At 54.7% G+C, this 23,887-nt stretch overlaps 3 protein-coding genes across 6 annotated transcripts; 2 read left to right on the top strand and 1 right to left on the bottom strand.

The window, feature by feature from the left end:
- Window positions 1-1,642: 1,642 nt before the first annotated feature.
- On the bottom strand, window positions 1,643-4,830 carry GPR3 (G protein-coupled receptor 3). Its single transcript, XM_055332449.1, has 2 exons — window positions 4,769-4,830; window positions 1,643-3,694 (listed from the first exon to the last, which is right to left on the bottom strand). The coding sequence occupies exon 2, from the start codon at window positions 3,684-3,686 to the stop codon at window positions 2,697-2,699; it is 990 nt and encodes a 329-aa protein (XP_055188424.1). The 5' UTR covers window positions 3,687-3,694; window positions 4,769-4,830; the 3' UTR covers window positions 1,643-2,696.
- Window positions 4,831-11,725: 6,895 nt separating this feature from the next.
- CD164L2 (CD164 molecule like 2) lies at window positions 11,726-15,755 on the top strand. Of its 4 annotated transcripts, none has more exons than XM_055331966.1 (6): window positions 11,726-11,899; window positions 12,368-12,535; window positions 12,636-12,707; window positions 13,257-13,301; window positions 14,783-14,927; window positions 15,435-15,755. In XM_055331966.1, the coding sequence occupies exons 1-6, from the start codon at window positions 11,812-11,814 to the stop codon at window positions 15,439-15,441; spliced, it is 525 nt and encodes a 174-aa protein (XP_055187941.1). In that variant the 5' UTR covers window positions 11,726-11,811; the 3' UTR covers window positions 15,442-15,755. The 4 variants fall into 4 exon arrangements, with proteins under 4 accessions (XP_055187941.1, XP_055187940.1, XP_055187938.1 ...); XM_055331965.1 differs by having other exon boundaries at window positions 11,726-11,914; XM_055331963.1 differs by having other exon boundaries at window positions 11,726-11,971.
- Window positions 15,756-19,856: 4,101 nt separating this feature from the next.
- Window positions 19,857-23,281, top strand: FCN3 (ficolin 3). Its single transcript, XM_055331793.1, is given in 11 exon segments — window positions 19,857-19,945; window positions 20,011-20,041; window positions 20,205-20,232; window positions 20,473-20,666; window positions 20,740-20,820; window positions 20,822-20,849; window positions 21,590-21,718; window positions 21,828-21,881; window positions 21,884-21,955; window positions 22,960-23,142; window positions 23,145-23,281. Coding segments are annotated over 11 exon segments (1,023 nt in total). The 3' UTR covers window positions 23,279-23,281.
- The last annotated feature ends 606 nt before the right edge of the window (window positions 23,282-23,887 follow it).

The raw sequence follows: 23,887 nt of genomic DNA, 5'->3' as shown, positions 1-23,887 counted from the left end.
GGATGGCAATGAACGAAAGAGAGCCTCTACTCTCAGAGCCTCCACATCTGTAAGATGAAGAGAACAGTAATACCGTGCAAAGGGCCATGGCGATGTATGAAATATTTGGGCCAAAACTTGGTATGGGGGAGGTTGCTTGCTGAGTTGGGGGTCTTTTCCCAGGGACCTTCCAGGAAGGAAGTCCTGGAAGGTCACCATCTGACCTGGTGGGGCTCCCCTGCTTTGTATTTGGACTGGAATTGGGGTAGCTTGGCCCAGTTTGCCCTCCACCACCTCTACCCCAGCCCCTGTTGGCATGTCCACTCCCCTTGGAATCCCGTGGCCTCTGCTGGGGAGGAGACTTGAACACTAGGAGGTTCACACCAGGTGAAAGAGCTCTGGCCATGGAAATGGAGGAAGACCTGAGTCCTAGCCTGGCACAGCTATGGGAGTTTGAGCAAGTGACTGTTCCTCAGGTCTCAGACCCCCCTCCATCTGTACAATGGAGGGGTGCTCTGAGGGTCCTATCTCCAGGCTTTGCCTACCCTGGGAGGCTGGGAGCCTTTGCTAGTCAAGAAAGAGCTTCCTCTTTAGCCACACTTCTAAACCTGCTCCTGCCCTTGCCTGGTCAACATACTCTCTGGTTCCAAAACACCCACACTCAGGGGCCTACACACTTGTGTCCTCAAATGTACACACTTACCATCATCACTCCAGCTCCAGAATGACCACACTGTATCCAACCTCCTCCCAAATATGTCCTCTGACTCTGAGGATGGACCCCACCAGTCAAAATCCAGAACGTCCTAATGGGGAGGACGGAGATGAGAGGAGGAGGAGGGAGATGAGAGGCCTGGAGAGGAGGGAGATGAGAGGCCATGGGCTAACAGAACACAGGTTATGAAAATGGATAGTCCCTGGGGCCAGTGACTAACCCTCATTCAGTCTCAGTTTTCTCGTCTGTAAAATGGAGAAGATACCACCTGTGCCGTGAGCTGCTTGAGCTGCTTGTGCCGTGAGCTGCTTGTTCAGCATAGGAGGTAACATACGTGTACACCTGGCATAGTGCCTGGCATGTGGTAAACACCCACAATTTGAAGGAGCTATTATCAAGGAAATGGATATGCTTTGAGCATATACTTCATGCCAAAGCTCCAAACAAAAGCTAACGTGGGCATTCTCAGTCCGAGAAGGCTCTAGCACCCTTGTTTCTGTCCTCAGGATAAGGTGGGGTCCTTGCCTGGCAGTGCCCTGGTCTGAGCAGAAGGGCCCATTAGATCGACCTCTAAAGGGGTGGGGGGATACTTGGGTGGCTCAGCGGTTTGGCACCTCCCTTCAGCCCAGGGCATGATCCTGAAGACTTGGGATCAACTCCCACATGGGGTTCCCTGCAGGGAGCCTGCTTCTCCCTCTGCCTGTGTCTCTGCCTCTCTCTCTGTATCTCTCATGAATAAATAAATAAAATCCTTAAAAAAAAAATAAAAGGGTGGAGGTGTCACCTGCCAGCCATCCTCCACCCTGGTTCTCTAGCTTCCCCAAATCCCTCAACAGGCTCCCAGGCCTGACCTAGTTCCCTGCCATTCAACAGGCTCCCAGGTCTGACCTAGCTCCCCCTACCCCAGGCCCACCCCACCCTCCTCCACACACAGAGACAGAAACATACTTATCACAAAATCATTTTTTATTGAGTGATGGGTCAGGGACAGGAATAGGGAAGCACTGGAGGCCATACCCCGGTTGGCAAAGGGGTCAGGTGTTGGCTCACACACCCTGCCTCTTCTAGGGCACCGCAGGGTGGGGCCTGGCCCCCAGGTCCTGGCTGTGGCGCTGGATGCCAGGCTGGAGTGGAGTTGGGGTTCCGCGTGGTCTGGCCCGGCTGCCTGGCCGGGCTGCAGTTTCCCCCAAACAGCCACCAGAGGGCAGCCGGCCCCCAGCGCAGAGGAATTCTTGGTTGCTCAGGTGATGGCTTCTTAAAAAAATAAAAAACCAGAGGCTGGTGTGTTCCCCCAGCAAACCCGAGAGGGGCGGGCCTGGGGAGAAGGCTCTGGTTTCTATGATCTCTTCGATAAAAAATAAGCAAAAATAATAACAAAATACGTGGTTTCTCTTTCTCCCTTTTTCCCCCCTCTAGGAACTGAGGTCAGCAATGGGGGTGTGGGAACTGGGGGTACCCTGGTATGGCCTGGATTTCAAGGTGTGGGTCTCTTTTTTCCCCTTATCACCCATAAATAAGTAAATAAATAAGTAAATAAATAAATTATAAATAGGTACTCTTTTTGTATGTGCACATATATATAGATACATTTTTCTCTCTTTCTCCTATGTAGGCAACTGAGTGACTAACCTCTCTGACTCTTTAGTTCAGAAACTCAAAAGTAAAGTGACATGATTAAGGTCAAGGGAGGGGAAGATCAGGGACTTGGAATGGCACTGTAAAACACCCAGCAGCATTCTGGAATTCCAAGCCAGCTGGGCTGTGGGACATTTCTGAGTGGAACCCTGGCCACCAGAACGTTCTAGAACCATGGAGCCAACTGGGCCCTGTAGGGATCTGGACAGAATCCTATGAAACACCCAATGTCCTAGAACTCCAGAACCAGCTGGGTCTTGGGGGTGTGGAGCTGGGAGAGTGGGGGGGGGGGTTGGAACAAAGCCCTGGAGAACCTAACATTCTGGAATTCTGTAGTGATCAGGGCTGAAGGGTCACCAGGATATGACTAGACATCACTGGGGGAACGGGACCGGAAGGGGATCTTGGAAGAGGAACAACAGCAGCAGATGGCCCACAGCACTTTCTGCACATCCTGGTTGCGGAAGGCGTAGATGATGGGGTTGATCATGGAGTTATAGGTCGCAGGGAGCAGAGTGAGATAGGTGTAGAGAGATGGAGAGTGGGCATCTCCCAGCAGGCAGTAGACAGTGAAGGGCAGCCAACAGGCGGCAAAGGCGCCAAGCACCACGGCCAGCGTGGCGATGCCCTTTCGGGTGGCCACATAGTGGGAGGCGGGCAGCAGATGCCGCTGGAGGGCAATCTGCTGGGCATGGCGGCAGACGATGCGGCAGATCTGGGCATAGAGCTGCAACATGATGCCAAACACCATGAAGAAGGCAATGGCCAGGACCACCAGATGGTTCTTGGAGAGTGGATACACCACGCCACATGTGGCCCTCGCATCCAGACAGTTCCAGGCCAGCACGGGCAGCAGCCCCAGGCCCAGTGCGCCACCCCACACGAGGGCCAGCATCACATAGGTCCGAGTCACCGTTGTCTCTGAATAGTAGGTGAGGGCATTGTACAGAGAAAGGTAGCGATCGACGGTGATGGCCAGTAGGCTGCCCACGCTGGCAGTAAAGGCCATCGCCAGCACGCCAACCAGCACCAGGCTCATCTCCGCCGAGCCAATGCAGAACACAGCAGCAAAGTGCAGAACCAGGCCCAGGCCGGCCAGCAGGTCAGCCACAGCCAGGCTGCCCACCAGCAGGAACATGGGGGCACGGAAGGTGGGAGTGCCCACAATGATGGCCACCACGAGCGCATTCTCACAGGACACCAGGGTGCCCGAGATGCACAGCACCACATCCCAGGCTCTGGGTGAGGGCAGAGGTGCGCCTGGGCCTGTGGGCCCCTCTGCTGAGCCCACGCTGCTCACATTCACGTTGCCTGAGCCAGCAGAGAGCCAAGCCAGGGGGCTTCCTGCACCCCACATGGTGGTACCTGTAGGAGAAAGGCCCTGTGAGAAGTTGGCAGGGCTGGGTGCTGTGTAAAGGGGTCTGTAGGGGACAAGGTGCCACTCAGGATATATTGTGAGAGTGTCTCCTCCGGATACCCAGCTGAGTCCCAGGGCCTTGTCCCCCCCCCCAGCCACACCCCAGGGCTGCTTCTGGGACATACCTGTCTCCCCCTGCCCCCACCCCCAGCCCCCAGTCCAGCAGGGGCCTATTTTCCTATCACTGTCCTGGGTCTCTTCAGTCTCTCTCCAACTCCCTGGGTCCTCCAGGCCTTTCTCCCACGTGCCTGGCCAGCTGAGAACCCGATGAAGGACTACCGTAAGTGGATGAGGGCCCACGGGATCCAGGAGACGCCAGGTAGGCCCGGGACTGGGGAAGGGAAACACATCTCTAGACTGAGCTCTGTTCCCTCCCCATCAGGGAGGATGACGCTCAGTTTCTGAGGCTTTCCAGACCCCTCACGATTCTCCGTTCCGCCAGCGAGGCTCCGCCCCCAGGGAAGGCGCGTGAAGGTCCCGCCAGCCCCCACCCTGCACTCCCAGGATAACACCACCTAGGAACTCGGCCCCACCCCCAGCTCACACCGGCCCAGACTTCTGTCCCCACCAGACCCCTGTTCCTGCCTCAACCTCTGGGTCTTTGGAACAGACACCCTCTGCTGGAGGCCCGGATCCCTGAGTCAGACCCCTCCTTCTGCCCGGACACCTGGATCCTGGGCCTGACTCGGCATCCTGCCCGTATGTCTGGATCCCTAAGTCAGACACCTGCTCGGACGCCTGGGTCCCTGACTCAGATGCCTCCTGCCGGCCCAATCGCAGAGGACCCATCATTCCCTCCAGGGCCTTGGGCCTTGGAGGAATGCGCACCCCAAGAGGGGTCACCCAGCTGACGGCTCTCAGCACCCGGACACTGGGTCCCCGCCTGCTAGCCCAGATTCTGGGTTCCCAGCCTCGACCTCCGACCTCTGCCAGCCGCTGGGAGCCTGTCCGCTGGCCCAGCACCCCAGCATCCTACGTGCTCTTCCAGATGCCTGGTGGCTGCGGCGGGGCCCGCTACTCACCTCTCAGGACCTGGTGCGGCCGGGCCGCGGGGAGATTCTGCTCGGGTCCCGGCGGCGCAGGGTTTGCGCGGACCCGGAGAAGCCCCCGCGGCCGCGGGAGAAGCGGCGTGAGTCACCCCGCCCCGCCCCGCCCCCGGCCACCGGACCGGTGACGTCAGCGGCCCGGCCGGCCAATGGGTGCGTCGCGCCGGGGCGCAGCGCGCGTTGCGCGGCATAGTAATGAGGCCTCGCACCGCCCGCTCCCCCATTCATAAAAAGCGATCGTGGCCGCGGCCCCGCCCCTCCCCACTTGGCCCGCGCTGTCCTTGACGCGGCGCCCTCTGCGGGCCGGGATTTCGGGGGGCGCCGGTGGGAGAGCCTTGGAAAAGTCCCGGGGAGGTTGTAGGGAATATGCAAGGGGAAGCAGATAGGGGACCCCGAAAGGCTGTGGGGTGATGGGACCCTCAGATGGCAGGGACGGACGGAATTCGGGTGACGGAGACCGAGTGATGAGGCTGAATGAGCGTCCTCGGTGAGGATGACGGGGGTTGCCAAGATGATGGGGCCCTGAGGTGGTGGTGACAGTAGCACGAGGGAGCAGGGAAGTGGGTGGCAGTGACAGTATGAGCATGGTGACAGGATCTTGGGGGATGGTGGCCAAAGGACGCTGCCATGCATAGAAAAGGAAGCCCCCAGGGCAACTATAGCAGTGTCAGGGTGACTGTGACATGATGGGGCTCAGGGATCCCATGGGGGCAGAGGCAGTGCCGAGGGAAAGGGAAGGTGGAGTGTCCAGATGATAGGACCTCAGGTCACCCTGACCCTGTTACTGAGGTACTGAGGTGACAAAACAAAGTGTAAAGGATTGTAAGGTCCTAGAATGAAGATACCGGGTGACTGTTTTGAATGAGCCCCAGGGTGAGAGGGACAGAGTAGAGGGTCTGGACTGACAGTGACCAGGCAGGTGAGCTGCTGCCAGGGCAGGTCCTCGTGATGCTGGGGCTGGGGTAAGGAGCTGGGTGACGTCACTCATGTCCGCCCAATAGCGCCCTCTCAGCACGGGAGGGGTGGGCCTGGCAAGATTTCAAAACCTGAATTATTTATTCAAAGATCTGGAAAGCCAGCAGGGTAGTGGTGGTGGTGGTGGTGGTGGAGGGGGCACTTCCCCGAAGCAGCAGGGGAGGGGGAGCCGGGAAGAACTTGGAAGCAGAAAACCTGGCAGCGCAGTCCCCAGGGCAGGCCCCTCTCAACCTCCCCTCTTAGGCATCTGACAGGGTGGGGCAAGGAGAAGGAGCTCCATCTTCCCCAGCCCTGCCTGTCCTATGTAGCAGGGACACACACCACCCCAGCTGACTTTTCCAGAGGTGTCAGATATGCCCAGGGGGACAGGAACTGGCTGCTTCTCTTTCCTCTGTCTCTAGCTTTGATCCTCAAAGGAATTATCCAGGCCTCTGGGATGGGGGGTGGAGGGCAGGGACCAGGTTAGGGATTAAGGAAACCAGAGGGGCTCAGATCCCAGGCCCCACTGACTTCTCCCCCCAGCACAGCACCACTGTAGTCCCCTCAGTAGGTGTGGGGAGGGGGAAGGAGGTGACAGGCCAGTGGCAGGGTACAAGGGAAGAGGAGAGGGTAGGGGCTGGGGAAAATGATGTGTTTCAGGTTGGATGTGCTGAGTCGAGGATGGAGGTGATGAAACCCTCCATTTCCTCACTGTGTGACTTCGGGTGAATTTCTCAAGCTCTTTGTGCCTGTTTTCTCATCTGTAAGATAGGGATAATGTTAGTGTCTACCTCAGGATTGTTGGTAGGGCCTGGCACGTTATCAGCACTGGCTGTGTCTATCTGGGAGGAGGATGACACTAGGGAGGCATAGGTGTGCAGGTAGTAATTGAGTTTCTAGGGGTAAGATGATATTACTCGGGAGGGAGAAGAGCATGGGAAGAAAAGCGCCAGGGAACACTGTCATCGAAGGCAGGGACTGTGGGTGAGTGTGTCCTTGCAAAGGGTCCTGGGCTTCCCTCTGCCTGGAACCCATTTCCCTTCATTCAGGCCTTTGTCTTCATCACTTCCACAGTAGGCTTCCCTTCCTCTATCCTAGTGACCCCGCCCCTCCATCCCTCTCTCTCCCCTTTCCTCCATGTATTATTTTTCAGAGCACTTAGTACTCCTCCGATTATATGTTTCTTCATGTATTTTCTTTTTCACTATGGATCAGTCCCACCGGAATATAAGCTCTGTGAGGGTTGAGACTTTGTTCCATTCTGTGCTACTACAGCACCTGGCCTCGTACAAATACTCGTCAACTGGATGCCTAAAGTCAAAAGCAGCATCTAGAGAAAGAGAAGAATAGTGATACGCACAGTGTCAAGAAAGGTGGGGGTACCAAAGAGAGAGAATACAGGGGCATCAGGCCCCCCAGAACTCAGGTATTTGCTCTCTTCTCCATCAGAGTTGGATCCCAGCAACCGCTCAGCGGGTCTCTGGGATGGGCAAAGGTGGCTGGGAGGTTGGCAGGAGAGAGTTGTATGAGAGACTGTCTTCTGTTACTCTGAGTGACAGTAATAGCTCCTTATTTAAAAAAAATAAAAGATTTTATTTATTTGACAGAGAGAGAGAGAGAACAAGCAGGAGGAGGGGTAAAGGGAGAAGGAAAAGCGGACTCCCCTACCAAGCAGGGAGCCCGACTTGTGGCTCCATCCCAGGACCTTGGGATCATGACCCAACCTACAGGCAGACGCTTAATCAACTGAGCCATCCAGGTGCCCCAGTTCCTTATTTTTTTTTTGTATATGTTCATAGTTCATTAATCCTCTCATGCACAATCACCACAGATAAAGTCACTCCAGAATCTTTACTCCTTTTTGCCTGCACCAGCATTGGCCTGTGTGGTGCCCTGACTTTCTTCGTTCTGTTCTCATGTCCCATTTGCTGTTTTCTTGAGGTCTTTTTCTTCTCATGCAGACCATGTCTTGCAAGGCTGTCTTTGGGTTCATTTTTCTTTCATAATCCAAGGAATTATAAATCATGCCCAAGCCAGTTGTCATGCCACCACCACAACGGTTCTGACTCCAAATATAAAGATGACATCTGGTGTGGTCTTGTACATTTTGGCTGATTTTCCCCAAAGTTCTGTCTTAGGTACTGTTGCCTTCTCAGTGTGAAGAACATCAGTGACCATGTTTCCACTGAAGTGGTTGGTTGGCTAAAACTTCCTGATCCAGAAAGTCACAGTGTCATTCAAGATGGTAGTGGATCCTCAGGCAGCCAGGGAGGAAAGGAGTGCAGTGATATTTCTAGCCATGAGAAACCCCAGAGATGCAAGAGACTCAAGTGAAACATGGATTTTCTTTCTTTCTTTCTTTCTTTCTTTCTTTCTTTCTTTCTTTCTTTCTTTCTTTCTTTCAAGATTTTATTCATTTATTCATGAGAGATACACAGAGAGAGGCAGAGACACAGGCAGAGGGAGAAGCAGGCTCCATGCAGGGAACCCGACGTGGGACTCGATCCCGGAACTCCAGGATCACGCCCTGGGCTGCAGGCAGCGCCAAACCGCTGCGCCACCAGGGCTGCCCAAGCTATGGATTTTCACATGGGCACTCTCTCCATGCTGTTTAAAACTGCCCTATGAGAATGGGACAATGGAGGCCATCAGTGCCAACTGGGTCTCTCTTCCCCAAAGATCTGCTACCTAGAGAAAGAGCTGCCCTTTCCTCTTCTCTCCCCCTCATGCCCTCTGCCGTACCTCCTTGCTTCCTCCCCACCACTAATACCCAGTCCAGTCCTTCCCACCTACCAGGTGCCAGACCCGATCCCAGGGCTTACAATAACCCTGCCTTCCCATTTCATAGGTGAAGCCTCAAGAAGCTGAAGGACTTGCCCAGATCACACAGCAAATGGCAGAGCTGGGATCTGAAGCTGGCAACCTAATCCAAGGAATGCCTTCCATTCTATCCTAAACATCACCATCTCCCCAAAAGAGGCTGGGGGTGAAGTTTGACAGGGGTTGACAATACTTGCAGTTCCCCAGGTGACCACCAGATGGCTGTGAGCACTCGCTTCCAGGTAGGACTTCCTCCCCATTCTCTCTTCAGTCTGGGGAATCCCATGGACCCAGGCTCTCTTGGGAGGGGTGTGTGTCTGAGGCACAGTTATCGTTTTTTAAAGATTTTATTTATTTATTCATGAGAGACACACACAGAGAGAGGCAGAGACACAGGCAGAGGGAGAAGCAGGCTCCATGCAGGGAGCCTGATGTGGGGCTCGATTCCAGGTCTCCAGTATCACACCCTGGGCTGAAGGTGGCGCTAAACCGCTGAGCCACCGTGAGGCACAGTCCCCAAAAATCTGAGCATAGCCAGCGCACACATTCTTAGCACAGACCCACTTGGTCATTCAGCCAGTATTCACTGACAATTCCCTGGGCTTTGAGTGGGTGCTGTGGATGGAAAGGTGATCTGGCCACATCCCTGCATTTTCTTTTCTTTTTCCTTTTAAAAAAATCTTTCTTTTTAAAAGTAAACTCCATGCCACGCACGGAGCTCAAATTCATGACCCCAACATCAAGAGTAGCATGCCTTACAAAGAGCCAGCGTGGCGCCCCCACATCCCTGCATTTTCAACGTTCAGTAGATATTTATTGAGCATGTGCTATCTTCCAGGCATGGTTCTAGGCACAGTGGAGAAAGCAATGAACGAAAATACTTGGTTTCTCCACAGAGCTTCCATTCTGATGGGGAAACAGGGGCAATCTACAAATAAACATTTCATATGATATTAAGTAGGGGGCCCTGAGGGTCTCACAGACCAGAAGGACAAACATGTACACAGTCACAACATGATACAATATGGTTATTTTTTTTAAAGATTTATTTATGATAGACAGAGAGAGAGAGAGAGAGAGAGAGGCAGAGACAGAGACACAGGCAGAGGGAGAAGCAGGCTCCATGCAGGGAGCCCGATGTGGGATTTGATCCCGAGTCTCCAGGATCGCGCCCTGTGCCAAAGGCAGGCGCTAAACCACTGCGCCACCCAGGGATCCCCACAATATGGTTATTTAATAAATACTCACTCAGTCCTTAAGTGTAGAGGGAGTTAACTACAGAAAAAGATAAACATGGTTTCCTGCCTTCACAGAAATTACAGCCTAGGATACAAAAGAGTAATTAATTATACATTTGATACATGTTCTGAAGGAAAAAGGAAGTATCATGAGTGGGGAAGAGAGACAGGGACAGTTTTAGGAGCCTGAGAAACACTCAGGTGGAGGTGCCCAGGAAGCAGATGGGCCCACTGGATCCTGGGTTCACATCCTGGCCCCCCTCATTGTAACCATGTGCCCTCGAGCAAGTGATTTTACTTTTTTTTTAAGTTTGTTTATTTATTTTAGTAATCTCTATACCCAACATGGGGCTTGAGACCAACCCCAAGATCAAAAGCCATATGCTCTTCTGACTGAGTCTGCCAGCCACCCAAATTTTTTTTTTTTTCTTAAGATCTTATTTATTTGAGGGATGCCTGGGTGGCTCAGCGGTTGAGCATCTGCCTTTGGCTCAAGGTGTGATCCCAGAGTCCCGGAATCAAGTCCCACATAGGGCTCCCTGTATGGAGCCTGCTTCTCCCTCTGCCTGTGTCTCTGCCTCTCTGTCTCTGTGTCTCTCATGAATAAATAAATACAATCTTTAAAAAAAAAAGATCTTATTTATTTGAGAGACAGAGTATAAGCAGGGGAAGGGTCAGAGGGAGAGGGAGAAGTAGACTCCTCACTGAGCAGGGAGCCCGATACAAAGGGGTACTCAATCCCAGGACTCTGATGTCATAATCCAAGCCGCAGATAGCCACTTAACCAACTGAGCCATCCAGGTGCCCCCTGATTTTTACTTCTGAAGCCTACAAACTGAGAATAACAAAAGCCACGCCTAGAAGGTAGTTGTGGACATTAGATGAGAAGGTGCAAGTAAAAACTCTTAGTGGAATATATATTCTGCAGAGAGTAAGTGGTCAATAGTGTGAACCATATTATTAGTTACAGGTTGCGGCTGGGAAGGGAGCACTGGGCTGGAGATGGAGATGAGACCTGATGGCTTTCAGATGGGAACCGATGGCAGTGAAATGGCCAGAAGGATTCCAGAAGAGGTAGCTCTGAGGAAGGAATCAGGCCACCAGGGAAGAAGAGGGGGATGGAGGAAAAGGAGGGGCAACAGAGAAGAGGAAGGAGAATGGAAGTGAAAGAGGAGGGGGGAAAGAGAAAGAGGAGGTGCTCTCAGGAACCTGAGAAGAAGCGCCAGAAAAGAACCAGAGGAGGCCGTGCCAGGGTAGGACTTGAGACCGGAGGGAAGGCTGCAGAAAGCCCCAGTTGTCCTACGGCCCAGGTGGCTCAGCGGTTTAGCGTGGCCTTCAGCCCAGGGTGTGATCCTGGAAACCCAGGATCTAGTCCTACGTCGGGGTCCCTGCATGGAGCCTGCTTCTCCCTCTGCCTGGGTCTCTACCTCCCTCTCATAAATAAAATCTTTATTATTATTTTTTAATAAATAAAATCTTAAAAAAATAGTGAGAGTGTGGTGGGAGGCTGAGGGGCAGAGGAGGGTAGGGTGCAAGGGGTGAAGCGAAGTGGACAGGGTCTAGGGGCCAGCTGAACCCAGTCCCCCAGTCGCGCGCGGGGCCTGGTTGCGTTCACGCGACAAGGCCCAGCCTGCGGGAAAGTGACCTCGCTTAGAATCCAGGCTTTGCCACTGTGACCTCTGCCTACGCACTCACCTTTTCTGAGCCTTAGTTTCCTCACCTCTAGGGAAAACCAGCGGTTTCCGGGAGGCTGCAGGTGGGGGCTCCCAGGACCAGGTGAACCTCCAGCCCTTGATCCCGCCCCCTCTTGTCCGAGCCCCGCCCGGCCGCGCCCACGGGCCCCGCCCCGCCCCGCCCCCGCCCCCAGGGCAGGCCCCGCCCACCGGGCCCCGCCCACCGGGCCCCGCCCAGGTTGCCCGGGGCTCGCTCCCCACAGCCCGGCGGAGACGAGTCCGGGAGGGACGCCGCGCACCAGCTCTCCGCCGACTCCCGGCCCCCGCCCTGCCCATGGCCGCGCCGGGACCCCGCGCCTTACGGGTCGCGCTCTGTGGCGGCTGCTGCTGCCTCCTCCTGTGCGCCCAGCTCGTTGCGGCTGGTAACGCGGACCAGGGTCTGGTTGGAGGCCCACCCCGGGCAGGGGCAGGCGGAGCGTACCCTCACCCAGCGCGTCCGTTCGGGAGCCCTTGGGCTGGGGGTGGGAGGTGGGGGCAGGAGGGGACTGTCCAGAGAGTTCAGGGCTCCAGCGTTGGGTGAAGGGGGTTCTAGCCCTGTGTGGAGCCTCGGTATGTAATAGGCTCCAGATGTGGGGGATTAGAGGCTTCAGGTGTGTCTGGGGGTGACAGCGCCACACGTATCAGGGAACCCAGGTGTATGCAAAGGGAGGGAACTCTGGGTGAATGTAGGGGAGGTTGTGGGTGTGTGTAACTATGCGTTTGTGGAAATTCCAGATGTGTAAGTGGGGCTTAGGGGATCCAGGTGAGTGTATGTGTGCAAAGGGGTGAGAGCCACAGTAGTGGGGAAGGGGGGCTGCAGCTCAGTTTCAAGGAGTTGCTCCCACTCTCAGGCAAAGGAGCTCGAGGCTTTGGGCGGGGAGCCCTGCTCCGCATGAACATCTGGCCAGCTGTCCGAGGGGCCTGCAAACAGTTCAAGCTCTGTGAGCACTGTGTGGAGGGACACAAAGCACACAACCTCTCTGGCTGCGTGTGGGAGCAGTGCCGGCCAGAGGAGCCAGGTATGGAGCTGCGCCCACCCCAAATTAAGTGCCCCCACTTCTGAACCCCAGGGCCTTGGGACCTCTCTCCAAATCTCTCCCCTATACCTTCTCCCACCAGGACACTGTGTGGCCCAAGCTGAGGCGGTCAAGGAAGGTTGCTCCATCTATAACCGCTCAGAGTTGTGTCCAGGTAAGGGGACTTCTGCTGGCCTAAGCCAAGTTGGAGAGGGGGAGTTAAGGTGTCCCCAGCCAGAGCCTGCCCTCCAGGAAGGAATCAGCCTCTCTCAGGGAGCAGACTGTACTCATGAACACCTGGGTCCAGTTTCAGGTCTGCTTTTAGCTCATTGAGAAGTCCCCTTCCCCTCTCTGGCCTGTTTCCCCATTTAAAAATTGGCACAGCCAGAGAATCCAGGACAGATGTGCAGAGGGGATGGAGGAGTTAGCTTGCCTAATGTAAAACATAGTGAGGACTTCAGAATCAGAAGTCCAGAAGAGAATGTGGGGGAGGGCTTCCTGGAGGAGGTGTCATCAGAGATGACTCTGAAAGGTAGAGGTGGAGGGAGGGCACATCTGGTGGAAGGAACTGTGTGAACTAAGACTTAAAAGTATGTCAGCTGGACCTGGACCTGGAACAGGGGGCCTGATATGAGTCAGAAGACCAGCTGTTGCCTGGGGCTGGGGTCTTGATGGGAGTCAGGGAGTGGGAGGGCTGATTTAGTATGGATTCCCTGTCTTCCAGCTGCCCACCACCACCCCACCTATGAACCAAAGACAGTCACAACAGGTAAGTGCTACCTGGGAGAATGGTAGTGGTGGGAGAACTAGAGGTGCCAGCAAAGACAGCTGGGCTCAGGCACTGACATGCTGTATGACCTCAGCCCTGTGACTCTTCTGCTGAGCCTGTTCCCACATCTGTAAAATGGATTGGGTAATACCTTACAGAGTTGCTGTGAGAATTTTATGAGCAGGTGTATAGCACCTAGCCCAGTGTCTGACGCATGGAAAGCAGTCAGCAAACGAGGATTCCCATCCCTTCTGCCCAGTACCAGCTCTGGGAGCTCAGGCTGACCCTCTCGGGACCTGCCCTTGGTGCTGAAGGGTGTCCGGCTCAGGTCGCCAATGAGGTGTAGCTCAGTCACTACCTACCGCAACCACCAGGTCCAGAGAGGGTCACAAAGCAGGCTCCTGGCAGAGCAGGAGCAAGAATTCTGCCCCTTGATTCCCACTGCCCCTCAGGGTCTGGAGGTCACTGGGCTTGGTAGGGATGGCTGCAGAGGCTTTGGTTAATTAAAGCCAGAAACTTGATCTTGGAGGCTGAATTATTGATGGCTCAGCTCCCTCTGGCTGAGCCCCAGCTCGGTCTTGGGCAGCTGATTTCTTCCCTCTCCTCCTTTTCCCCCAGTGTCCTTTTCTGGGGCCCCCTCAGCTGTAGCTGGGACCACCCTTTGCCCTTCATATTCTCAGACACCCTGATACAAGCTACACCCTCTGAGAGGTGGACCTAGCTCCCAGCTAGGCCCCTCTCCACTGCCCCAGAATGATCCACTGCCAGCAGCCCTGCCCTGGCACCTGGCCTAGGACCTGAAATCGAATCCCTAGTGGGAGTGGATGGCTAACGTGGCACAGCTGGGAGCCATCCAGACAGCCTGACAACCATGGGCCCTAAGATGGCAGGTGGGGGGGCGGGTTTCGAAAACATCAGGGGACACTGTATGACTTACCCCTTAACCGTGAGGTGACTTTGGACAAGTCTGGTCCTCAGAAGCCAGCTTTGACCTTTAAGATACATCACCTAGTCTCCATTTATCCACTTGGTAGGGTGTGGCCTCCACTTCTTCCTTCTTTAAGGGCTCTGACATTGGGTGACTCCAGGGTCTCAGGACTTAGGAGTCCTGAAAAAGGTCGATATCATCTGTAACTAGGCTTTGAACCCTGAGACCCAAGGCCACCCTACTGGGCCAGTGTGGGTAGGGAGGCTAGAAGGGGGCCCATCGCTATCAGGACCATGCGATCCTGAGGCCCAGAGAAGATGTGAAAGACATCAAGCCACAGAGCAAACTGGGAGCAGAGCCAGGGCTGGAGCCCAGGCCCCACCCTCCCCAGCCAGGCACTTCCCAACTGCCCACTGGATCTGGGCTGAACTTCTGAGCCTGCTGCTCAAGGCTCCTATTGTGAGGACTGGGTCCCCCAGGTGACCTGTGCTGGTTACTGGGGTGGGATTGGGATCCTGGGCCCCAGTGATCTGCTATGACCTGGACTCTGCAGGGAGCCCCCTAGTTCCTGAGCCCCACAGCTCTGGCTTTGATGGAGCCAGCTTCATTGGGGGTGTCGTGCTGGTGCTGAGCCTGCAGGCAGCGGCCTTCTTCATCTTACGCTTCCTCAAGGCCAAGGACAGCACCTACCAGACACTGTGAGTACCTGGCCCACCAGCACTTCCCCCAGTCCCCACTGCACTGTCTTCTCAATGGGGCAGCCCTAAGGGCCTTGTCTTCCTCCTGACGTCACCCACATGAGTCACACTTCTCCCTTCTCAACTTGTGGGGTTTTCTCTGCCCTTGTTGGCTGGGGCCAGGACTCAGCCTGGACCCGTGTCTGAGAGCCCAGCTGAGCCCACCTGTCTTTGTCCCTCATGCTGCCAGCAGGGAGGAGAACCAGTAGGTGGTAGCCCAGGCAAGCCTTCGTTTTGCAGCTCCGTGGCCGCAGGCAGGAGCATGGGACATGTGTGCGGTTTGGTTTTCCTCGAGGAAGGGGAGCTGCCCCGAGGCCCCCGTGTGCCGTGTGTGCAATGGGGCGGGTTGCTGCAGCCTCCATTAAAGTGTGTTCTTCCAGCCACTGCCTGCTGTCTGGGGGTGGGGGTCCTCAGCCCAGCTGAGGTAGGGCCACTGTCCTGAGAGCTCTCTCTGTCTGGCCTCTGCAGAATCTGACCCCCTTCAGGCCTGGATTCCACAGGGGAAGGAGGACGAAGAGGCTGCCCTCTTGGCCCCCTTGTAGGCACTGGGGGTGGGAAAAACTTTGGCCACAAATTTCTGGCCCCTGTGGGCCATCAAGCAGACTCAGGGCCTGCTGTGTGACATTCCCTCCTGGCCTGGGCCTGGTACCTGCGGCTGAGAGCATTCTTCAATCATCTCTGTCTTATCCATCATGACTGTGGGCCCCATTCCTGACACGAGGTCTGTGCCTGCCTCTTCCCACCCCCCCGGCCTGGCACTGCCCCCAAATAAAACAACTCTTTCTGGCACTTTGCTTCATGTCCTGTGTCTTGGGCTGTGTGTGGATTTGTAGGCGTTGGGGTATAGCCATTGTCTCCCTAATGGGAATTCAATTCAGCCTTGGATTGCTACTACTACCTTTTCTTTCTTTTTTTTTTTTTTTAAGATTTTATTTATTTATTTGACAGAGAGAGCAGGGAGAGTGACAGAGGGAGAGAGAAAAGTAGGTTCCCTGCTCAGCAGGGAGCCTGATGCGGGATTCAATCCCAGAACTCCGAGATCATGACCTGAGCAGAAGGCAGACGCTTAACTGACTGAGCCACTTAGGCGCCCCATCACCTTTTAAAATATTTTCGTTTGTTATACATGTTCACCCTCTCCCTGTCTTACCCCCTGCCCCTAGCCTTTTTAGGTAAGTCTGTGGAGATTCAGAAAGGTAAGTATACTTGCTCAAGATCACACGGTGGGATGAGGCAGGACTGGGATTTGAATTCAGACTTTCCTTTTCTTTTCTTTGTTTAAAAAATTTTATTCATGTATTTGGGGGTGGGGCGTCGCGCACAGTGAGCAGGGGTGAGAGGGAGAAGCAGGTTCTCTGCTGATGTAGTGGCTCAATCCCAGGACCCTGGGACCATGACCTGAGCTGAAGGCAGACCTCTAACTGACTGAACCACTCAGGTGCCCCGAAGCGAGGTTTTTCTGACTCAGAATAAGCAGAAGTTCAGAATCTCCCTGCAGAGGCATCTCTAGGCTCTCTTGGCTCCTAAAGTTAGGTCTCCGCCCATCTGCCATGGTGGAGATGCCCCTAGGACTCAACAGCCATTTCTGCACTTCTGGCCTTCCTCACTCAGGCCCTTCTGGAAAGCCTGTGCCCTCCCATGCCAGTTCTTCCCCCTTCCCCCCTCATCCCCATCCCCCCACCCCCGCCCAGCCCAGAAGTCTTCCTTGACTGATAACATCTCCTGCTGCTGGGCATTTGCTGGAAACAGGACATGTGGCTAAGAGTCTGGCAGTGTTATCTGATTTCATCCCATGATTGTCCGAGGAAGCAGAGAGGCCATAGCAGGTAATGGTGGCAGTGGCGTGGCCGGCCTGTGGAGCCCGACCGCTCTGCTCTGTGAACTGGAGGAAGTTATTTCGCAGCTCTGGTCCTGCTTCCCCATCTGTGAAGGGGGGTAACAGCAGTGTCCATCTCAGTGGGATGTGGGACAGATTCAGAGCCGGTGCACGTGCCCCACCTGCACTGCAGGGCACCCATCACCCTCCAGCTGTGCAGCCCACACAGCCTTAGTGTTTCTGCTCCCCCAGGCCCAGCCTCCCTGCCCTCCAGCTGGACAGGCTCTGAGGGACACTTGGGCCCACGAGCAGTTCTGGTTACTCCTTGGCCTCATGGCTTACCTGCCCACACGTCGTGCCACCATCCACATGCCATACAGTCCACCTCCTCACCCCTCCACTCTCTTCCATCAAAGCCCCCATCCAGACATCAGCCTCCCCTGCGAGCACCCCTCTCTCCATACTTGGATCTCCCTCTTGTTACCCAGCCTGTCTTGCTTTCTCTCTTCTCCAAGCCTTTGTACATGCAGTTTCTCCTGCCTGGATCACCCTCCCCTGGCTTCTCCTCCCAGCACTTAAGTGCTGGCAGGGATAGTGCCAGTCTTTCCAGGGAAAGAAGGAGAAAATACCCCCACCTCCCTCGATTTTCCACTCAGTTATGGAAATTTCTTTATCGGATGTTTGTTTTTTTCCAAAGTAGTAAATGCCTGTAGGGAACAAAAGGACTATAAGGAAATGTATATGAAGAGTGAGAAACACTTTCCCCTGGTCCCACTCCCCAGAAATAATTGTGCTTAACAGTACATTTCAGACCTTTTTTGTAAATTTGCAACATACGTACACATATTCAGCATTTAAAAAAAATTTTTTTAAAGATTTTATTTAGTTGGGAGAAAGTGAGAGAGAGAGCGCAGCGCGCATGCGCGCGCGCATGAGAGGGGGAAGGGTCAGAGAAGCAGAGTCCCCCCCCCCCCCCCCCCCCCCCCCCCCGCTAAGCAGGGAGCCAAATGTGGGGCTCCATCCTGGGACTCCAGGATCATGACCTGAGCCTAAAGCAGACACTCAACCAACTGAGTCACCCAGGCACCCCCACATTCAGCATTTTAAAAATACAAAGTGGGGTCCTGCTATACATGTTGCTCTGAAACTTTGCCCCTTTCATTAGAGATCTGATTTGCCCTATGACTTGTCCAGATGGTGATATTTTATTTGCCTGTATCCTATTCGTGTTCAGTTGGCTCACTTCCATGTTGATTTTTTTTTTTATAAAAGATTTGATTAGCATGAGCAGGAGAAAGACAAGCCGACTCCTCACTGAGCAGGGATTTTCCCACATGGGGCTTGATCCCAGCACTCCAAAATCATGGCCTGAGCTGAGGTCAGACCCTTAACTGACTGAGCCACAGAGGTGCCCCCATGTTGATTATAAACAGCACATGATAAATTTTTTTAAATTAAGTAATCTCTATGCCTAATGTGGGGCTTGAACTCATGAGGCCAAGATCAAGAGTAGCATGTTCTACCAACTGAGCCAGCCAGGTACCCATTTAAAAAAAATTTTTTTTAAGGGCATCTGACTCTCAGTTTCCACTCAGGTCATGATTTCAGGTTCCTGAGATTTAGTCCCATATTGTGCTCTGGGCTCAGCATGGAGTCTGCTTGAGATTCCCTCTCCCTCTGCCCCTCTTGCTCATGCTCTCTCTCTCTCAAATAAATAAATGAATCTTTTATTTATTTTTTTAAAAGATTTTTAAAATTTATCTATTCATGAGAGACACACACAGAGAAAGAGAGAGGCAGAGACACAGGCAGAGGGAGAAGCAGGCTCCATGCAGGGAGCCTGACGCAGGACTCGATCCCGGGACCCCAGGATCATTCCCTGGGCCAAAGGCAGGCGCTAAACTGCTGAGCTACCCAGGGATCCCCCAATAAATGAATCTTTGAAAAAAATTTCACATGATAACTGGGCTTGTCTGCAGATCTTGGCACCCTTGTGGGAGAGTTTGGAGAGGAGAGATCCCTGAAATTAGAATTTCATGATCCCAGAGAGTCCTCATGGTTCCATCCCATGTGGTGAACTTGGCCTCCACCTTCCCTGACACCCCCTGGTACCTCAGCCCTCCCCGCCCCCACAAGCACTGGGCCTGGCATAGAGAAGACCTTCAAGGAAGGCTTGATGAATGAACGAATGAGTGAATGGATGAGTAAGCAAACAAGTGAATGAGCCATCCCTCTCCTCTCCTATCACCCAAGGTCCCTCCCCAGCTCAGACCTCAACCCTCACATCTGCACTGTGGCTATTGCCCGCTCACTGGCCTCCTAGCCTCCAGGCCTGCCCTGCACGGTCTGCCCAACTCAATGGCCTGCCTGTATTAGCAACTATTTCCTAGTTGCTGCCGGGAGCTCCCCAGCGGACTCGCGAGTGGGCATGAGGTCACTTTGCCGAGAATGTCTCCTCCTGGTGGGAGGCTTGAACAGAATCTCTGTGGCCCTGGGCATAGAAATGCCAGGCAGTGAACAAGCCATGCCCTGTCTCTGGGCCTCAGTTTCTCCTTGTTTATTCATTCATTTCACCAATATTTATTGAGTGCCTGCTTTGTGCCAGGCCTATAGCCCAGGGCCAATAATGACTAGGAGCCAGGTTGTGTCAGGACCAGAGCCAACACACAAGCATCCCCAGCAGGACCCGGGGAGTGCAGTAGGTGTGGTGGTCACAACACTTGACAAGGACCAGGGAAGGACCCCTGGAGGAGATGGCCGTAGGGCCGGACCTTCACAGACAGGTGGGGCTTCGCAGGTAGAGATGGAAAGGAGGGCATTCCAGATGGAAGGCCCAGAACAAGCAAAGGTGCAAAGGCAATTCACCCTGTGCGAATCCAAAGGTCTGGAGGCCAGGATCAGAAGTTGGACTCCGTTCTGGCCTCAGGAGCTGAGGGAGGAAATGCCTCTACCCCCTGCTGGTTCTAGCCTGGGTGGGGTGCCCCTTCTGAGGGACAAGGGGCAGAAGTCTTGCTTCATGTCCTCCCACCAGCCTGGCCCCTTTATAGGCATCCTCCCTCAGGGGCACCGGTAAGATGGGCCTACTGTGGACCCTATTCTCCCTTTTGCTCCTCTTGCTGGTGAAGCCAGGCCGCCAAAGGACCCAGCTCACCCAGCTGCCCAGGTAGCAGCCGAGGGTGCTCTCCCCACCAACCCTCACTCCTTCCCTGGTGTCTATCTCCCATCCAGGCGCATTAGCCTCAAGGAGCAGGATAGGAAGGTGAGAATCTGGGCTCTGCGTTGTAAATTTATGCAAAAATAGATGGAAATGGTGCAAACCCTCTACCCTTGGCAGCTCTGGAGGCAAGAGTCCTGATAGCTGGACTCTGGAGATGGAAAGAGAACCGCAGAGGGGTCTGAAAGAGATATGCCCACTCCCCCAGGTCGACCCTGTGGCCACTCAGCCCAAGGGTGAGTCTGGGAATGTGTGGGACTACAGGACTCCTCTGCTTCCTTTGCTTCTGTCCCCAGGACTACACAGGGGTGTCTCTGCTTGGCTGCTGTTGTGCAATCCACTATGATTGCCCTCCAGGGGGATGGAAGGCTGGGAGAAGCAGAAAGGATTAGGACAGGGGTCTGGGCACCCTCCCCTCTGGTTTGTGGGCTTTGGAAGTACTCAGACCTCAGAGCCAACACTCTGTCTTTTCCTAGGGCAGGAGATCCAGAGACCCTGCTGTGTTCCAGGAGGCAGCCTTCACGGGAGCCAGGAACTTGGCATCACGGGGTGCTGGGGTGTCCGCCAGCTGCCAGACATGGCTCAGCCCTCCATAGAGCCCTCTTCAGGGGCCGACCGAGCCGAGAGGGCTCCTGGGGTCCCACTGTTGGCCTGTTCCATTGCCTGCAGGGTGAGGGTTGGCGGCGCCCTCTTGGCGACTCCCCTCAGCCCATCTCCCCTTCCCCAGGCCCAGAAGCTTCTAGGGGCTGCTGAGCCGGCATGGCACGTTGAGTGGCTGGTGCAATCTGTGCCTACTCGAGGGCAGAGCCCTCCTAGTTTTTTTTGTGTGACACGGACACCAAAGCGGGTGAGTGTCAGAGAGGCTCAAAGGGCTCAGAGGCCAGGCCCAATGGGCACTTCTCCTCTTGGCCTCTAGGGGGAGCCAGAGCCCACTGGAGCAAGGCCGGCCTCCTAGTCCCCCACTGACCAGGGCTTCCTGAGCTCCCAGAGGGCCTGAAGAAGTCTCAGAAGGCTTCACAGGGGAGATGCCATTTGAAAGGGCCTTGAAGGCTGTGTAGAAGTTCTCCAGCTAGATGGGAGCTGAGGACGTTCCAGGTAGAGGGATAGACAAACACACAGGGAGGCAGAGAGTACAAGAGGGTTTGAGGAAATTGTGTGAATGAGCTGAGGGCAGTAAGAGGTCAGGCATGTAGGTGATGTACGGGTGTAGGTCAAGCATGAAGCTTCTAGGGCTTCTAGAAAGGCCAGTTCATGGAGGGCTCTGAAGGGCTGACCAAGAAGCACAGGAGGCAATGGGGAGCCATGGAAGCATTGTAAGCAGAGAAGGGACACAGTCAGATTTTTGTTTTAGGGAAAGCACTCAGGCTGCACCATGGAGGGCGCACTGCGGTGGGGGCGGAACGTCAGGGGAACGAGTTCGTCACTGTTCAGGAGCAAAGATCACTCGGACTCACACGTTATCAACAAGCCCCCAATCCAGAGGAGCCCCCTCACAGTGTGCTTACCCTCTGCCGCCACCATCCCCCGCTTCTCCTCATCTCTTGTCCAGCCGGGAGCAATGGCTGCTGTGCTGGCCTTCTCTGTCTCCCTAAGTGTTCCAAAAGCGACAGGGTGGTTCTGTGGATTTCTTCTGCTCTTGGTCCTCCTATAAAGCAGGTTTGGGGAGCCAAGAATCTGAATTCTGGCTGGGGCATGAGAATTTGCACCAGCTCACTCTTCAGGGTAAGTTGCCAGCAGGGCCCAGGGAGCCTGGGGGGCATTTCTTTGGCACTCTGAATCCCCACCCTGGGATCTGGGGACCCCTCCATCCCTGCCTCTTCCTTACGCCCAGGTACCTGGGAGCTGCAGGGGGAGCTGGAAGACTTTTTTGGCGAACACACCTTTGCCCCCATGAGGCCTTCCACCTCCTTGGGGAGGCAGATGGGTACCAGCTGGTGTTGGACAAGTTCTCAGAGGGCAGTGCAAGCGAGTGAGCCTGAGGTGGGCCTGGAGTTGGAGAAGAAGGTGAGGGAGGCTGGATCCTTTCCCAGCGCTACCATGACCTTCGTAAATGATCCAGGGCAATCCCTTCCCCTCTGTGGGCCTCCGTCTGTTCATCTGAGAAATGGCAATCATGAGACAGAGCGGTGCAGGAGTGAAGATCTTGGGCTTTGGAGGCAAAGAGTCCTGAGTACAAATCTAGCTCTTTCATTTACTAATCATGTGACCTTGGGCAAGTCACCTCCGTGTCAGTTTCCTCCCCAGTAAAATGGGCAAGGAGGCAGGGAGGGAGGCTGTGGGAGCCATCTGAGGTCCTGCTGCATGCCTATGTTATCTGCTTCAGAAGAGGAAGTGGGAGGGATCCCTGGGTGGCAAAGGCAGCGGTTTAGCCCCTGCCTTTGGCCCAGGGCGCGATCCTGGAGACCCAGGATCGAATCCCACGTCGGGCTCCCGGTGCATGGAGCCTGCTTCTCCCTCTGCCTGTGTCTCTGCCTCTCTGTCTCTCTGTGACTATCATAAATAAATTAAAAAAAAAAAAGAAGAGGAAGTGGGGAAGGGTTTTTGTTTTTTTATGTTTTTTGTTTTTTTCAGAGTAACAGTGACTGTTGTGAGACTTCCAAGAGGGAAGTGGTTATGAGGAGGTGCCCCAGGATCCTCATTGCAGGCCCAGGCATTGGGAAAGCCCTCCCAGTCCCCCCTCCCCTCACCCTGCAGAGTTGTTCAGGCTGTTACTGGGAACTGGGGATTCTGGGAGGGGGCAAGGCAGGGGGAGGAGCTAGTAGCTTTAGAGCCACAGTACTGAGTTCAAGTCCCAGTACCCCTGTGACGGGCCCAGTGACCTTGGGAAAAGACTCTGGCTCCTTGGTGCTGCTGTTTTCTCCTGGGACCTGATGACGTCTGCCCCACAGTTGCTCTGAGGCTCCTGTAAGATTGTCTCTTCAAGGATTCCAGGCATGGTGTCCCGCCCCAGGGTGCCTCCATAGCCTCCCTGTCGGGGGACTCCCCGAGCTGCCACAACCGGAAGCCCTTTACCACCTACGATGCTGACCATGATGTAAGCATGTGCTGCCAGGTCATCCACGGTGCCAGGCAGTACACATCACACTGCCAGTCCAATTTCAGTGGACACTACACAATGTCAGAGGCCACTGCTCACAAGTATGGCATCAGTGGGCCTCAGGCCAGGGCATGGGCCACCCTTACTGCAAGGTTCACATGATGCTTACTAGGATACCCTGTCAGCCAGTCTCCTTATCTCTCCCGTGCAGCTTCCGGACCTTCAGCTACCCTCCCTGTGGCTAACTGCCTCTGCTCTCCTGCCCACATTTAAAAATTAAAACACGTTAACCCTTTCCTGACTTGTAGGACTCTTCCAGTTACTGGGAAAAACTCAAGAGGGCAGAGCAGAGACACAGAGTTCAGTTTCATTCAAGGAAGACCTTCCTTCCAGTCAGGAAGATGGAAGGGTTGGCCTCGTAAGGTAGTGAGGCTTCCATCTCTGGAGGTGTGCAAGCCGAGGCCAGAGGAGCATGTAGTGGAGGACTTGGAAGGATTCAAGCATCCACGGATAGCACTCTGGTGCCCTCCAGGTCCTACAAGTGGATGCTTTTGTGGGCCGACCTGTGTAGCATCTCACCCAGTTGGCACATACCTGTGCTTCTAGGCCATCTGTGCCCCCTTCCCCCTCACTGCCACCTCTCTTGTGAGCCAAGTTCTCATTCTCTACTATTTCTTGCCTGTCCCATTCTGGGCTAGTTTGAACTCAGAGTCAAGCCAGGGAAGGTATGTTTGTCTTCCACAGGGTAGCAGTTATCAAGCACATTCTAGAAAGTGGCAGAGCAACACACAGTTGAGACTGTGATAACTGCAGTCCGGCAGGGAGTCCTGGGCTTGCATGCTGCCCTGTCCCGG

This window comes from Nyctereutes procyonoides, unplaced genomic scaffold, assembly GCF_905146905.1.
Source record: "Nyctereutes procyonoides isolate TBG_1078 unplaced genomic scaffold, NYPRO_anot_genome, whole genome shotgun sequence".
NCBI lineage: Eukaryota > Metazoa > Chordata > Mammalia > Carnivora > Canidae > Nyctereutes > Nyctereutes procyonoides.
This window is presented reverse-complemented; position numbering and strand designations above follow the sequence as displayed.

What these genes read in the sequence shown, in the direction of transcription:
- CD164L2 (XM_055331963.1), top strand. Translation starts at nt 11,812, where the DNA reads ATGGCCGCGCCGGGACCCCGCGCCTTACGGGTCGCGCTCTGTGGCGGC. An exon ending in GTGCCGGCCAGAGGAGCCAG is followed by an intron (nt 12,536 to 12,635) that starts GTATGGAGCTGC and finishes TTCTCCCACCAG; the next exon opens with GACACTGTGTGGCCCAAGCT. An exon ending in CCGCTCAGAGTTGTGTCCAG is followed by an intron (nt 12,708 to 13,256) that starts GTAAGGGGACTT and finishes CCTGTCTTCCAG; the next exon opens with CTGCCCACCACCACCCCACC.
- GPR3 (XM_055332449.1), bottom strand. Translation starts at nt 3,686, where the DNA reads ATGTGGGGTGCAGGAAGCCCCCTGGCTTGGCTCTCTGCTGGCTCAGGC.